The sequence below is a fragment of the Solanum lycopersicum genome, chromosome 3 (genome assembly GCF_036512215.1).
Source record: "Solanum lycopersicum chromosome 3, SLM_r2.1".
Lineage (NCBI taxonomy): Eukaryota > Viridiplantae > Streptophyta > Magnoliopsida > Solanales > Solanaceae > Solanum > Solanum lycopersicum.
Genome location: NC_090802.1, coordinates 7,024,170 through 7,041,552, shown reverse-complemented (window position 1 = coordinate 7,041,552; position 17,383 = coordinate 7,024,170). Strand labels below are relative to the sequence as shown.

At 30.3% G+C, this 17,383-nt stretch overlaps 2 protein-coding genes across 3 annotated transcripts; both read right to left on the bottom strand.

Moving 5' to 3' along the window:
- Positions 1-810: 810 nt before the first annotated feature.
- On the bottom strand, positions 811-5,066 carry LOC101253563 (protein AE7-like 1). The gene is made up of 5 exons (XM_004234510.5): positions 4,614-5,066; positions 3,747-3,852; positions 2,069-2,168; positions 1,408-1,453; positions 811-1,059 (listed from the first exon to the last, which is right to left on the bottom strand). The coding sequence occupies exons 1-5, from the start codon at positions 4,726-4,728 to the stop codon at positions 959-961; spliced, it is 468 nt and encodes a 155-aa protein (XP_004234558.1). The 5' UTR covers positions 4,729-5,066; the 3' UTR covers positions 811-958.
- Positions 5,067-7,102: 2,036 nt separating this feature from the next.
- LOC101249151 (late embryogenesis abundant protein ECP63-like) lies at positions 7,103-8,934 on the bottom strand. 2 transcript variants are annotated; one of them, XM_004234564.5, is made up of 4 exons: positions 8,617-8,934; positions 8,268-8,332; positions 8,039-8,188; positions 7,103-7,954 (listed from the first exon to the last, which is right to left on the bottom strand). In XM_004234564.5, the coding sequence occupies exons 1-4, from the start codon at positions 8,823-8,825 to the stop codon at positions 7,545-7,547; spliced, it is 834 nt and encodes a 277-aa protein (XP_004234612.1). In that variant the 5' UTR covers positions 8,826-8,934; the 3' UTR covers positions 7,103-7,544. The 2 variants fall into 2 exon arrangements, with proteins under 2 accessions (XP_004234612.1, XP_010317711.1); XM_010319409.4 differs by having other exon boundaries at positions 7,103-7,885.
- Between the last annotated feature and the right edge of the window lie 8,449 nt (positions 8,935-17,383).

The window sequence follows — 17,383 nt, the reverse complement described above, 5'->3', positions numbered from 1 at the left end:
ATGGAAAATAAGGGATTTGGAAAATTTTAAAAATGGTAGAGAATAATGAAAATTATGAAAAAAAAAGAAGATGAGTATATAGGTAATTTTTTCATTGTATATGTTTTTTCCTTAATATGTCGTAACTCCTATTCCTAAAAAGTTTCCTAGTTTGTTTTTTAATACCCAATCTAAAAAGACTTAGGACATATGCTCTTTGAACAATTGGTTAATCCTAATCCTAATCCCAATAGATTTCTAAATCAAGACTTTAATTATAAACCCTTCCCTTCTTAGTTCTTCCTACATTCAAAACTCTTGCTTTAAGAGTTTTTCATATAAATTTTTAATCCGCAACGAAAATACTATTAAAATGATGTCAATTAATCTTGATGTTGTTATGATTTTCTTAGGCTTGTTATTATGTGTGATCATAATGTTAACGATATGTATTCGTAAAAAATCACTACCAGATTCAAATTATGTCTCACGAATCGCGCCAGCTCATGTTGTAGGAGTTCAGGCAGCCCCATGTCCAGTGGAAAATTCAGCTATCGAAGTATGTGATTGATATTTTTGATGATGAAGGAGGAACAAGGTCACAACCAAGAATTGTAGGTGTAAACAGTGATTGTTGTATCTGCTTAAGAGAACTTGAACAAGACGATATATGTGGTGTGACGATACTTAATACTTGTGGTCATAGGTTTCATTCTACTTGTATTATTCCTTGGTTTGATGAGAACACGACATGCCCCATATGTCGAACTCATGTTAATGTCATGACATGTACTATGAATGATGAATAAATCACTTCATGTTAATCAACACTTATCAAACATATTGGTCATTATATTACTCCGATCCTAGCATTAAGAGTGATAAAATCTCGTAAAACAAAATCCATGTCCAGATAGCATTTGTTAAAGACAAGTTGATCTACTATACAATTCGTTAGGATATAAAAGGCATAGTTCGTTTAAAGCTCACTTGAATAGAGACACTCATCCACAAGCTGGCGAAGATTTGGGTTCTCCATTGCAGCAGCAACCCGTTCTTTATCGTTCAACTGCTTATTAACTGCAAGTGAATGGTAATAGAACATGCTTTAACATTGAAGGGTCTAAATTAAGAAGCTGAATGACTCTTATGTAACAAAAAGATAGAATAATGATTTTTGTGTGTTAAACACAAATCTGAATGACCACTGGCGAAATTTACTCCAGAATAGAACTAATACTAGATGCATTTTTGCAGGTTAACTTGTCACTAGTCTGTGTTTTCAACTCAGCGGAGAAGTTTACACATATTTCTCAACGTCCATTATAAGATCATAACTCATAAGACTTGTATGTAGTATGTATGCCGCAATTGAAAGTTTCATTTCCTATACAAATAAAATTATAGGTACTCGAAAATTAAATCTACCTGACTCTTCGTCCGCATGAGATCCAGGAGACACTTTTATATCCACCTGTCACACAACAAAAATAAGGACTTAAGGAGAGAATCGAATATATAAAAGTTGTGCATCACACTTTAGCAGTGCACCTTGTCATAGAAGTCAATTTTTTGTAGCACAATCTTAATTCTCTTAACGTGTCATTCGATTTTACAAGGAAAGTTACAACATCGAAAATAGACTCTCTCCACCTCTAAGGTAGGAGTAAGGTTTGCGTAATCTACCTCCCCAAACTCCCACTTTGTAGGACCACACTGGCTATGTTTTTGTTGTAATCATGGAAGCGAGACTTTGAGATACGTAGATCAGAATAAAATATATTTTTAAACTACACGCTCTTTGTTATTCTTGCAAGTAGTTATTGCAGGATGCTCCCCGAAAGTAAAAGTACACCCATGTGCTCTTTCCGAGTTAATAATACCACCATTTTACCTTGCTCATTTGAATACACACACTTCTTTACTCGTTAAAACAAGGAGTCCTCTGCTCTAAGTATATGGGAGATGTTTCGGAAAAGTTTAAAACTAGATATTCTTTTCTCAGATTAATTAAGTCAATAGACTAATATGAACAGCCAAAATCTAACACGACTTTATATCGATCCAAGTCAGAGATAAGGAACACCACCTTAAAATGTAGAGGGAAGCAATTCTTCAACTTTTCCCTCAAACAGAGGCCAATGACAGTTGCCATGGTACAGTGCTGGATGGTTGGGGTGAAAGTTATCCTACAAATAATTTTAAGAAATCGTAGATAAATAAGCAAAAGAAACATGAGTTAAGGATTTATGAGTAACTTGTTCATTACTCCCTTTGTTCCAGATTTCCAGTTTGTTTAGAATAATTTGACACCGCACGAAGTGTAAGAACATATGCAGACTCTAAAACTTGCTGTTTTTAAATGTCATTACATTTATGTGGCTATAAAAGCTTTTCGTTAAAATTACTCCTTCCGTCTCTTAATGTCCCTATTTCCCCTTTAGTTTGTCTCAAAAAGGAGTCCCTTTCTTTATTTGGCAACACTTTAACTTTAATCTTCCACGTGTCATACTTAAAACACATGATTAAAGGGCATTTTGGTACATTTGACATAACTTAAATTTTGAAACACAAGATTAAAAAGTCTTCTTTCTTTTTTAAACTCCATTCCAAGTCAAACTAGGTCATCCTTTTTGAAACGGAGGGAGTATTGTTTTCTAATTTAGAAATGTATGAATCTTCTAGGGATGGACTCATAAGAAAACAGTGCCAAACAAAATGGAAATATTAGGGCTCAACACAATATCTTATATAGCACCCAATGGACGCTTTCACAGGTGAAAGACAGCAAAGAATCATAGTAGACAACTTCATTTTGCTGTAAAAAGAAGGGGGAAAACAGCGTTTTAGTCACGAGTCTAGTTTACAAAGTTAGAAGCTATTTTGCTCTAATCTTGTATTTTTGGGGTTCTTCTTCCCTATTTCGCTAATCATAGAAACATATTTGTTACCAGAACTTAGGAAATTGCACAGGAATCTATGATATTGTCAACTCAAGATAATGAACCAGGTAACTGTTTTCACATTAGTAAACACGAAATCTTTGGACATAAGATGTATATTCTGGTAAAATTGTATTGAATTTATTCATCAGTTTCAAATTCCACAAAGCGTAAATCAGAGCATAACTTAGAGTATATGACATCACATTGCTAGTAGAGTGAAAAAAGGGTGGTGAAACTCCAAAAAAAAAAATAGTTACCTCAACAAAGTTGGAAGTCCAACTCATTTTATGGCAAAACTGTTCATGAATTCTAAACAATACAACAATAACAACATTACCATTGTAATCCCACTAGTGGGTTCTAGGGAGGTAACCCCTGCCTCGCAAAGGCAAGAGAGTTTATTTTCGGAAGACCCTTGGCTCAAGTATAGCAGATCAAAGTAGTTATGAGAAAGAAAATACAGCAACGGAGATAACATAACAAGTAATAAGGAAAGCAATACAAAGCATTCAGAAAAAAAAAAGAACAACTAAATGAATTCTAAGCAGTGAGCACGAAAAATTAACTCCAACACAAATAAACTGGATTTTCAACATTGCCTAGAGTGAAGATGATCAATGGGTCTGTTATAGTCTTTGTCGCGACTAGAGTGAAGATGACTTATATAACTAACTATAAGTTTACACGACTCACCAATCAGTTATTCGAACAAGATATGGCTAAAATTCCTTGTTTGGAAACGAAAGGAAAAAACAAGCAATATTTTATTTGGATATATAATAAACAAGCTAATATAAGAATGGAAGGTCACAATGATCATACAGAATGCGCCCAAGCTTCTCGTCAACAGTTATGGACTCCTCGGAGAGTACACTCAGCTGCTCTAAAGAATAAGGATGCTCCGGATCTCTTATATCCCTCACAAAATGTATCCACTTTTAAATCAAGGATCACATCAACTTCAAACTCAGTAAACTCAACAAACAATCAAATTACAGAAAATCAAACTCTAAATTTCACTCAATCAAAACAATAGAGATATTGCCAAAAAAAAATGAACATATTAAATTCACAAACACTTAGAACTACAAAAATCGCAACTCCAGATTTCAGTACATAAAAAAAAAATTGTAAAAAAAAAATACGAACAAACCAAATGTTATAGCTAAGTTTCTTCCTGTTCTTAACTCAATTTTTCCAGTAGAAATCTTCAGCTAAAACAACATAATATTGAAATTGCAGCTAGAACTCCAATTTAGCTGAAGCATTCAAAAAAAAAACACAGAGATGAATAGCAAAGAGGATGACGATAAATTCACAAACATTTGAACTACAAAAAAATCGCAATTCCAAATTTTATTATATAAATAAATAAAAATACAAATTAAAACTTGAAATAGCTAAGTAACTCCTTTTTCTCCAGTAGAAATTTTCAGCAATGAACTGCGATTTAGCTGAGCATTCAAAACACAGAGAAATCGCAAAAAAAAAAATTAAAAAATTTTAACAATCTAGAAAGAACAGTAACTCCAAATATCAGCAAATCAACATACTAAAACTGAAACAAATAGCTAAGTTTCTTCAAATAAGTAAGAAATTTACTACCGGAGTCAAAATTACAGCTATGAACTCCGATTAAGCTGAAGGATTCAAAAAAAAATTAAATGAAAAAGAAAAAAAAAAGGATATCATAAATTTCGAGAGGATCAACAGCGTCATCGGCGTGAGGAAGATCATCTGCACGAGCGATTCTTTCCTTCTTAGCGTGAACCACTGGATTTGCATTGATCAGTCCCAAAGTCATTTCGCCTAATTTTTCTCTAAATACACTCCTCCTTTTTACTACTCTATATTATATATAATATATATATATACCAGGGTCCGAGATTCTTTTTTCATTTTTTTTTTTTTTTGGTTTTTTAGCACCTGTCATTAAAATATCAATCTGCATTAGTTATTGAATCATCCCATTGAATTTATGTGATAAAATTGAAACTTTAAAAGCTAATAAAATTGAAATTAAATTAATATCATATGATAATTTCGTTTTTCATTTTTTCTTTTTCGACCTTTTAATAAAAAAAATAAAAACATCTGAATTGGATCCAATTGCGCACAAAGTTCACGGATACGGAGTCTTGTGTATCGTTAAAACAAGTGGTGATTTTTATAGTTATAAAAAAATTGTCTGGTAGTGCGCACTATACGTAACACGCTGCCAAATAGCAAGTACAGTACTTTTTTTTATATATATATATAAAGACAAAAATGCTTTACGAAGAAATGAACATTTCAACGTGAAAGTAGCTAATGAGAATATTATTCAAAATTATATCATAGATGTTAAAATTTTATGTGACTCTCCTTTGAAAATTTCACCATAAATTTATGAAATATTTATAAAGAAATTAATCTTTCAAATATTTCACAGATTCATGAATTATTTATAAAAGGATCAAATTTAAATTATTCTAATTCGAAAAATACGCTATTAACAGTGGTCGAATCTTGAAGATCAAGTCCAAATCATTTTAATTTGAGAAATAAGTCTCTAACGACCCTCAAATTATGAAAATCAAGTTCATATCATTCTAGTTCGAGAAATACACCACTAACGGTACTCAGATCCAAATCATCAAATTCGAAAAATACATTACTAACGACCCTCGAATCATGAATAAATCTCATGAGAGAATAATCAAGAAAGGATCAGAATTATACCCGTAATATTTATCAATAAAGAATTGATTTAATCATACAAAGATCGAAAATGATCACTTTTTAACTCTACTAATTAAATAAGAGAGTAGATAGGTCGAGGGCAATATAAGGAATACACGGTGCAATATTTATGTCAAGTATGATACGTCAAATGACATTAGTCAATATTTATGACTAGCTATCAAATACTATTTAAAAGATTATTCTAAATCTACTTTTCCAAAAAAGATGAGGGATCAGTCTTGTCATTTTCTTTTTTTTAAAGATGACTTTAGTTAGTATTTATGTTAATCACCAATTTGTTATAACCATAATCCATTAAATTATATTCGATAAATAGTGGATAATATAGTATAAGATGCCCACATAGTACCCCTTTTTTAGTCTGATTAAGAGATAAGTATAACAAACAATTAATGTCAATTTAGTAATCAAACTCTTCATGAATTGATATGTGACCTATTAGGTTTGGTGAGGTGTGATAATGGGTCACTTGCTTTGTGCAAATTTTGAAGATAATGATTTTAAATTTTTGTAGGGACAAAATTCATTAAATAATTTTTTTCTTAGTTTTCTAACCCTTATTCTCGAAATTTATATTCATAAAACATATTCCAGACAACCTGTTGTTACTGTTCTATTTCTGTATGTGCTTATCTATTATTTCTCTAGTACTTGCTTTGCCTGCTTCACTTCTGTATTTTATCTTTTTAAAATCGATTTTACGATTTTATGAATAATATCGAAGTAAGTATAAAATCAGTTGAGTCTAAATTTTTTCGCTTTCCCAAAATTGTTGGGATTGGTTACTAACGCGAAAGCAGAATCTCAAGGTCGTCTTTTATACCTCTGGCTTGGTTGCAGCCATGAGGTTGAACTGACCGTTCCACCTCCGATTCGTATTAAATTTGACGATTAATGTGAAGATATGGTAGTTAGAAGAATAATTTTTCATCGATAGAAAAATCAAGATAACACTTTTTATAAATAAAATTTAAGTGAACCATAAATTGATTTCACAAGATAAATCTTGACATTTTGTGATGTCATAAATAACATCAATTGAAAATAAATAAATAGCTCCTAATTCATTTGTAGTAACCTCTTAACTTGTCTTCTCATCTCCTAAGACATTTGTTCTTTCTTTCTCTCTCGTATCTTTCTCTCTCGTAGTATTTCACTTGTACTTTTTTTTTTGAAGTAAAATAAATATTGATAAACTGTGTCCGAAAACTAAAAAAAAAAAAAAAATTTATCGAACCTGGCTCATTTACTATTTATTAGCTACATTTTGATATAGCAGTTGTGGTTCTACCACTCTATATATTCGACTTCCGCAACAGTTGGCGTGTTCTGCTGAGAGTACATCAATTTGCTGCTTCTGTGAGGAGTTGTAAACCTCCTGAAGACTGAAGATATAACGTACATTGATGAAGTTACAAAAAAACAGCAGCAGGGGAAGAAATCAAGGTAAAGGTATAATGAACATCAACTCTTGTGCTTTCAAGCTAAACAAAGAACATAGAGAAATGAAGTCGATGAAAAATAAAAACAGAAAGATGTAAAAAGTGACTAGTGATTCCTCATAGTTCTGTACTTCCACTTCTCATCTTTTGTCCAAGGTTGCCAGCAGCATCTGAGGCCTTTTCTTTTGCATCTTCATACTTTTCCTTGGCTTTCTCATTCATAGTATCCTTCACAGATTTATATGCTTCGTAGACCTTCGATTGTGCGTCTTCATATTTATCTTTCACCCTCGTCGAGTCTCTTGCATCAATGGTACTTCTATCAGTAGACATTTTTATGGTTTGGTCGTCTGCATCCGACGCTTTACCTTCCACCATTTCTTTTACATTAACAGCACTACTAGATGCCATGTCTTTGGCATGATTCAACTTATCAGATAATGTATCTATAAGCTTCTTTTGAGCGATCCCTGGCCTCAGATGCTCTATCTTTTACATTAGCTGCGCTACTAGAAGCCATGTCTTTCGCTTGATTCATCTTATCAGATGTGTATCTACAAGCGTCTTTTGCGCCATCCTTGGCCTCACCTACCATGTCTGAAGCCTTGTCCATGGCTTGACCTGCTTTGTCAGCGGCAAAATTATAGGCATGGCTAGCTTTATCTTGCACTTCTCTCCCCATTTGGGAAGCTGTGTTCATTCCATCATCCACTTTCTCAGCAGCGGAATCATAGGCCTCGGAAGCTTTATGTTTGGTTCCTTCTTTAGCATTGGCTGCCATGTCATCAGAGGCAGAGTCATAAGCATGATGAACTCTATCTTTCGCTTTATTATTGATATCACCTGACCAAACAGGAAGTCCACAACAAAATACTAGATACAACTACAAAGAACAGCACAGCTAAGTAAGAAATTTCACTGCCATACCTGCTTTCTCCGATGCAGAGTCATATACGCGATGAGCCATTTTAGCTGCTGCATTCATTGCTTGATTTGCCTTCTCGCAACCAACATTCTTAGCGTCAGATGCCATGTTTACCATTCCACTAACCTTCTGAGCCGCCTCTCTTTGGGTTCCTGTTAGCAAAAACAGATCATTAGTTACTCCTTCAAAATGTTTCGTGGTGCATCATCATTGAAAAAAAGGGAAAATTACCATACGCAGTAGAACTTATAGCGTCCCTAGCATCTGATGCTGCATCTTTCACATCATCTTGATACCTAAACATAAAGAGTAAATACATCATCCGTTCTAGACATGTTCATATATAATAAAGTCGCAATGCATATTTCATGATCCTTAATTTGAGGCGCCAATTGTGTGCGCATAATTGGACGCTTAAACTTGTATAAAATTTGATTGTGATTGAACAAATGGACATGACAATTGAGTGAGCTAGTATGTCAACACTTGTGTTTGTTTACTTAATATTCAAAATTAAAAAGCACAATTGTTCATTAAGAATGATGTTTGTGTATAATAAAATGGCAGGAGGTTGCCTTACTGGGAGAATTTGTTAGAGGCCCAATCACCCAAAGAATTTGCTTTCTCGTTTGCACTATCCATAGCCTTTTCGCCTTCGATTTTCACCTCTCCGGTAGCCAAATTCGTTCTCTGCTTCGCAGCCTCTTCTTCCCCCTCCATCCAACACGCACACATAATCATCATCATCGCAGCTACCCATAGTATAAACAACAATCTCTTCTTCTCCATTGAATCCTCAAAAAAAAAAACAGCTCTACTTTGTAATTTTCAAAAAAATTTAGTTTAAGTATTAAAGTAAGTAATTTTTGGGAAATTTTTCTAAACTGTGAAATGAAAAAATGGAGTGAAATAAGCTAGATATAAAAACTAAAAAGGGCGGTTATTTTAAAAAAAATTTTAAAAAAAAATTTAGAGGCGGTTGGTTTCAAAAGTAGTAAATTAGACACGTGGCGATATTTTGGATGGTGTGTGTACATGTTGTTCTCTGATTCTGCCACGTATGTCGAGTCACCTGTTAATGGAATCTTTTTATTTTAATCTGATATAAATTAAAGTTTTTTTGTTTTTTTTTTTAAGATAAAGGTTATTTCAACTGAATCCTGGAATTTCTAAAAGAAAATTTTGTTAAACATTTTTTATTTGAATTTCATTTTTTTATGACGTGTGTTTTTATTCTTTTACAAGTAGTTACATTACTAGTATAATATATGCTATTGTTTTTAATTATATTATAACAAATTTAGTCAGTTTAGAATGATAATTTAACAATCGAGTTAATAACTAATAGAGTCTGTATCTTAAAGGGTATAAAATATTAATAAAAATTTTAAAATAGTATATGTAATTTTATATTAACTAAAATAGTAAAATTGCTGGAATTACAGTTGATTTACTCCATTGGAAAAAGCAGAATCGCTACCACTGCAACGGTTTTGCAAAATATGAAATTTTTTTAGAAAAAAATTCAAATCACTACCTAGGCAGTGATTTTCAATTTTTTGTTAATTTTTTTTTTGTAGAAAATCGCTGCATAGGCAGCAATTTCATTTATTTTTTAAAAAGTGTTTTTTTTAGAAAATTGCTGCCTAGACAGCGATTTTCAATTATTTTTATATATATAAAAAAATTTAAATCACTGGCAGCAATTTTATAAAAAAAAAATTAAATCGCTAGCAGCGATTTAATAAAAAAATAATTATGGCAGCAATTTTCAAAAAATAAAAAATTATAAAAAAACTTGGAAAAAATTTAAATCACTGCCTAGGCAGCGATTATACAAAAAAATTGAATTTTTTTTAAAAAAATAAAAAATATTTCTTTATTAAAAAATTAAAAATCGTTGCCTAGATAGCGATTTGAATTTTTTTTAAAAAAAAATTCACATTTTACAAAATCGCAGTAGTAACAACCATTTTGTTTTTTCCGGTAGAATAAATAGTTGTTGTTCCAGCGATTTTACCGTTTTGATTGATATAAAATTTTTATATATCATTTTAAAATTTTTATTAATATTTTGTACATTTTAGACTCTAGACTCTTAATAACTACGAGATTGTTATTTGTATATGCTCTTTCTTAAACTATATCAAAATTTCGTTTAATCAAATCATTTTTTCTCTATTCATTCTCTTAAAAGCACCACGCTTAACCTTTTAAATCTTAATACATGATCTTTTCAGAAATTAAATTTTAAATTCTAAAGAAAAGTTATTTTTACATAAGTTTTTAAGTGAAATTTAAATTAGATAGCAATGCAAAATAATATTATTTTTATAAGAATGTAATAGCCCAAGAAGTATTAACTTTTGTCTTCGTCTAATGTTCATCCATGACCTGCGAAGGCTCTCTCTCACTCTGTGGTCTTATGTAATGTCTTTTCGCTTATTTTTTTTTATTGTTTTGATTACTTCATATAAATAAGGAAACTACATAAATATATCATTCGATCATTTAGTATATGAATATGATCGAAGTGTATAAATTATCTATACATATCTTTATATATATATATATATATTATGTATAATATTATATGTATATATGGTATAAAATATGCATTACGTGTAGCACATATTTGTAAAACTAGATAGTCTTAATTAAAGACCTTAAACTGTAATTTTACCAATCCCACTTTAGAAGTTAGGAAGTCTAGTAATTGACTTTTTACAGTTGCGTAATTATCTAATCTTGATATCTTTGATTTGTAGGGTTCCTTTTTTATTCTCATCTATTAAAAAGACAACAGTACAAGACTATTAAGTTTAAACAAAGTATCGAGTTTAAGCTATATATATTAATTCATCGTTAACTAAGAAAGTGTTTGTTACAATCCAGGGAGATTGAAAAGAATCGTTCATAATGTGATTTGAGACACTTCAACACTTCCCGATATAAAGTTATCTCGAGACGAGGATTCCTATACGAAAGTGACCATACAATTAGACATCTTCACAATGATTTTCAGAGAAATCAACGATCAGTCTCAAATCTTGCGTTAGCCTGTTTTCATCGCGTAACATATTTAAAATTATCAAATTGAAGAATATTTGATATATTAAACATACTTTTTATTTACAATTGCAGAATTAAAAAGTTTTCTTTATTGTTTTAAAAGTTTCATATTAAATTAAAATATTTCAGATAAATTAAAACGAATAAGTATATTATACTTGCGACAATTGATTTACTTATTTCTTTGTAAAAAAAAAAAGAAGGGGGAGAGAAATGATCATAAGATGTTGATAGTTGAGGTTTGGAATCTTTCTCATGAAAATAAGAATCATTTAACGCGGAAACTTTAAATTTATGATTTTTTTTAAAATCAATTTTTTATAAATTATTTTTGTATATGATAACAATATATACATAATTTACATTAAATTACCAAATTTTAATGACGTTAAATTTCAAACTATGAAGTCTTCGTACAAATAGCATATAGATTGTCCATATACAAAATAGTGAAATCAACACATAATTATAATATTTTGTAATATGTATGTATGTTTTTAAAAAATCTAAACTAAATAAGTACAATTAATAAATTCTGATTACATATAATAAATCAAATGAGTTTTGTGATAGAAATTAGAATCTCAAATATAAATTTATAAAGTTTAAATATTGAATCCATCTCTAAAAATTATAATATGCTTTATCTTCTTTATTCTACTATTGATGCTTTGAGACGGAAAGAAAGTGATCGAGGCAAATTCAAAATTTTAAGTATATATAAAAAAATTTATCTTAAATAAAATGTTATAAAGGATAAGGTAAAAATTTGGTAATAAGTTATATGTTGTTTCGCTTATAATTATTTCATTTTGATAGTTGTTATTATTTATTGCTTCTTATATTTAGATTATAGTCTTATTTTATTCTAGTTATTATTTCTTTTATGGAAAAAATGATTTGTCATGTTATAGTTTTTTATCATTATTTTTTCGTTTTATTATTTTATTTTATTTAAAAGTAGAGGTATATTAAAAATAACTTATTTACCCTCTAAGGTAATGGTAATGGTGGGAAGATAAATTTATGTATGTATTATTCTCTTTAAATCGCACTCGTGAAATTATACTAGATATTCTGTTGTGCATTTGTTGTTAGGTTTTCTCAATCACAACCTTTTTTTTTGTTTGCTTATTAGATTATGAAATAATTACTTTACATATTAAATGACAATTTTAATATAAATTTAGAATTTGAGTAAGAAGCAAATTTTGAATTTATATTTTACGGGTTCAATCTTTAAGATTCTTTGCATTGAACGTAATATATTTCTAAAGTTATAAATTTATATTTAGTATATATTACTATAAATTTAATAAGTTTGAACGTTTCTCCTAGGAGTAGTTAAAAAGTATGATGAAAAGAAAACAATAACCTTACAAAAAAATTCTATTTTATTTTATTGATTTTGTGTTTTTTTTCATTAAAAATCTGAGGATAAGAGAAGGAAAAATAAGAGATGTAATTACAAGGTGTGATTAAATTTTTGTAAGATTATATTATTGTTTTTAATTAGTTATATACTTCCACTTGTGTACTATTATTCTTTCCCACGAGTAACATCTCCCAAAATAAATACTATTTAGAAGAAGGATAGAAGAAATATATTTGTAAATTTTTTTCAAAAAAAAAAAGATTTGTTATTTTTGGCCGTCACAATAATTAGTCTTCATCAACATCACATTACATCAATATTTTTGAACAACAAACACATCACATCATTATAGTACTAGAGTGAATATGTTTTCTTCATTCTTAACTAAATATTTTAAGTTTGAAATTTGATATATGAAAGCTAAAATTATAGAAAGTAATTTTCTAGGAAATGAGTCTTGGGACTCACGAATACAAATTAAAACAAATTAAAATTTTAAAAATAAACATCTAATATTTAAATAAAAAATATATAGTACATCAAATTTCTTTGACCTTGAGAGATTCCAAAACCAACCAATGAACAAAGTTGAATTGACATGATGTGTGTGTGTGTTTGTAAAGAATTGAATTGACATGATATATTTTAAACACCACCAATTTATGAGTAAAGAAAATTAGTAGATAGTAAGGTATATATATATATAGTATTATATTATATTATTTTGATAAATATAATGTTCAAATAAATTTTATTATTTATATCGTTACATAATATCACATGTCGACAATTTAAAGGATAAACTTATATACTACTATGAGGAAATAAGGCTACATACTGAGCTAGGTGGGAGTTCGTGGGTTCAGACGAACTCAATAATTTTTCATAAATTTTCTGTATTTGTATTAGAAAATTAAATAAATATATACGTATATTAACTCGTGAATCCTAACAATACTGATTGATAGCTTACACTTTGTTTGGATCATTGTTACCCATTGTTTCATAATGTATTGTATTGTATTGTATCATACTCTATTGTACTGTATTGTATAATAGATACAATGTTTGGCTATATTGTATTGTTTGTTGTTGTTTAGTAACATTTTAATTTGTTTAGTTTGATTGTATCGTACTGTATTGTAATTTATAAATTTACTTAAATATGCTTAATTATTCTAGGGTAGTAGTTTGACTAGATTTAAATAACTAAGGTAAAGGGTAAAATAGTATTTTGATATATTATGTAAAGATATAATTGAAAAAAGAAATTAAGTAACAATGGGAACACACCAAATTGGTTGTTTCATAAAATAGGGGTTTCCATTGTTACGTAACAACGAAATTTAACAATACAGTACAATACGTTTTAAGTAACAATCAAAACAAACATTTTAGGTATAATAACAATACAATACAATGGATAACAATGATCCAGACATAGTGTTAATAATAACTAGTAAGAAAGGGATCGTGAAAATATTTTTCATGCTAGAGTGGGTTCAAATCCTAAATTTATGATTCCCAAACTGCTAATCTTAACTGTACCTCTTACTGCATGATAGTATTATCATTAAAAGAAAAGAAGAAAAATGTCACAATCCAACGCACCAAACCTTGCAGACACATATTCTAACATCTAGATAGGATAATCATTAACCCCAAAATCCATTAAGAAATGCGAAAAATAATTAAAATATAGCCCAACACCCTACAATTATAATGAAATACCCTTAACTTAATTTAAAATCAATGTTATTTAAAAAGAAACTATTAACTCTTTCGAATAAATTAATCTAAACAAAATATACGAGCTATTAAAATAATACAATATAAAAAAAAAAAGGCTTAAATCATGTACCATCATCAATTATCACCAAAATTTTCTTTTGTTTGTCAATTCTTTAGTAGGCCAAATATTAGAATTAAAAGACCCTTTTTTCTTCACCTAGGGAACATACACGTAAACAGAAAAAAGGAAAAAAAAGACATTGGTCAATTTATTATATATTTTTCGTTTTTGTTTGATATATTTCTTTTAGTCAATAAAATATATCATTTTCTTTTATATCATTTTTTACGTGGAATATTTAAAATTATAAAATTAAAAAATATTTATTATATTTATCATCTCTTTTATTTATGTTACATAATTTAATTTAATTTTTTCATAAAAAACTGATGAAGTATATTATACTTGCACTAGCTGATTGACTTATTTCTTTGTAAAAACAAAAAGAGAGGAGAGAATTGTTTCCAACCTGTGTTATAAAATCAGAAATTACTGGTTCTAATAAATCATTCAGAAACACAAAGTAACTGAGATTTTTTTATAACCAGTAAATAAGATGAACAAAAATTTATTTGTAGAAAATAATTTAATCTGTAAAAAATGTACCAGAATCTGAAATACTCTTATTGAAATTTTAGGAAGAAAATCAAGTCCACTGAATTCACAGTGTCCCCTTAAGGAAATTATTCCCCTCTAGTATCCGAGGTTTGATTTGAAATATAACCTCCCAGGATAAAATGATTTTAATCAGCAGAGTATAGATACCAAAAACTCTACTGTCAGCGAATCAATCCACAGCAGGAAAGTACACGAAGAAATGTATGTTTTTAAGAAGAAGGAAGATCAGAAAAAAATCGTAGTAAATATTCTGAAGACTGAATGGTATTTATAGGCAAGAAGAATATATTCTGAAAGGTTGCAACCCTTTCAGAATTAACACGACCATTAATGAAAGGTTGCAAACTTTCAATTGGTATTGACTGTTCCTGAAAGTTGCAACCTTTCAGAACAGTCATGGCGGGAAATTTTGAATATAACGGAATTTAAAACGGGTCACTCGCGCGGATCCGAGTCGGGTCGGGTTAACTAAAAAGTTGAAAACATTTCGGTTAAGTTCTGTTATCAACTAATTTATTGAAAATAATTTTTGGCCATTTAAAATTAATTAATAAATAATTAAAATAAATTTTGTCCAAACAATTATCTCTTGATCGATCATTTGCGACGACGGCGCGAGGGGGTCCCTCTTTCCAACCCTTTTAACAATTAATAGGAGTGTTTATTTATTTAAACTCTCCTATTTTCCTTTCCATTACCGATGAGGGACTATTGCCTTTTTTCAATAAAGCATTAGAGGACTTTTCAAGTTCCCAACCTTTCAAGTTCTAAACCTTTCAAATTCCTCTTCTTCCCTCTATTTCCCATTAATTCTTGCTACATACCCAACAATCCCCCACATTGATGGGGAATAGTTATAACATAGGAATGCACGGACAATTGTGTACTTTACAAGCAAGGATTAATTGCATCTGGATAAGTAGGTTTCCCCTTGGACTTTCCGTAGTGAACATATGTCGGATATACTCGGTCAATCAGTAGATGTGATATCTTTGAACCGTCGAACTTTGGTGTATATCTAGACAACCATATGTCACACAATTAACCCTTTACTGTTTATGATTCTTACTGTTGTGTTCGTTTCAGCCATGAACACCTCCTGATTTCATAAGTGTATAGAGAATAGGCTTTTGACATAAATTCTCTTTGAAACGGCTTCCACTTCACACTCACATAGGTGATTTCTAACCGTGTCATCTCGTAGATACACTATTTGGTCAAATCTACCAAACTTAGCAAATCATTAAAAACTTTAAGCTTTATTACCTCATTAACAAGCCTTAAAGTCTTAACCTTTTCCTGAACATTGTCTTCATCATGAGAATGGATTGAGTTATTTGACAATGTCGAACCGTCAGCCACAACTTTGTTTTTCTCCTTGAATCTAGCTCTTGGGATCTCCAGTCTGCTAGATAGAGTTACCGTCATGCTGACTTGTCCTACGCCGTAAACCCATTCCCTTAGATGATCTTTCAACTGTCTCTCTCACTAGGCCTTTCGTTAGTGGATCTGACACATTATCGCTTGACTTTACATAGTCAATTGTGATAATTCCACTAGAGAGCAGTTGTTTTATGGTGTTATGTCTACGTCGTATATGACGAGACTTCCCGTTGTACATAATGCTCCCTGCCCTACCTATTGCTGCTTGACTATCGCAATGTATGCAAATTGGTCCGACAGGTTTGGGCTAGAATGGAATATCCTCTAGGAAATTCCGGAGCCATTCTGCTTCTTCACCAGCCTTATCCAAAGCAATGAATTCAGATTCCATTGTGGAGCGAGCAATACATGTCTGTTTGGAAGATTTCCAAGAGACAGCTCCTCCACCAAGTATGAATACATAACCACTCGTGGATTTTACATCATTTGACCCGTTGATCCAATTTGCATCACTATATCCTTCAATCACAGCAGGATATTTATTATAATGCAAAGCATAATGTTGTGTCCATTTTAGATAACCCAACACACGTTTCATAATCATCCAGTGAGTTTGATTCGGATTACTAGTGTACCGACTCAGTTTACTAATAGCACATGCTATATCTGGTCGTGTGCAATTCATAATATACATCAAACTTCCCAACACTCTGGCATATTCCAATTGAGAGTCACTTTGACCTTCATTTTTTTTAAATGTACAACTTAAATCAATTGGAGTTTTGACTACATTGAAATTCAAGTAATTGAACTTATCCAATACTTTTTCAATATAATGAGATTGAAATAATGCTAGTCCCTAGGGAGTTTTGATAATCCTGACCCCTAAGATCAAATCAGCAACTCCTAAGTCTTTCATATCGAACTTGTTGGACAACATGCGCTTAGTAGCATTTATATCATCAATTTCTTTACTCATTATTAACATGTCATCAACATACAAACAAACAATGACTTCATGATTTATAACATTTTTTATGTAAACACATTTATCACATTCGTTAATTTTGAATCCATTTGCCAACATTACTTGATCAAATTTAGCAT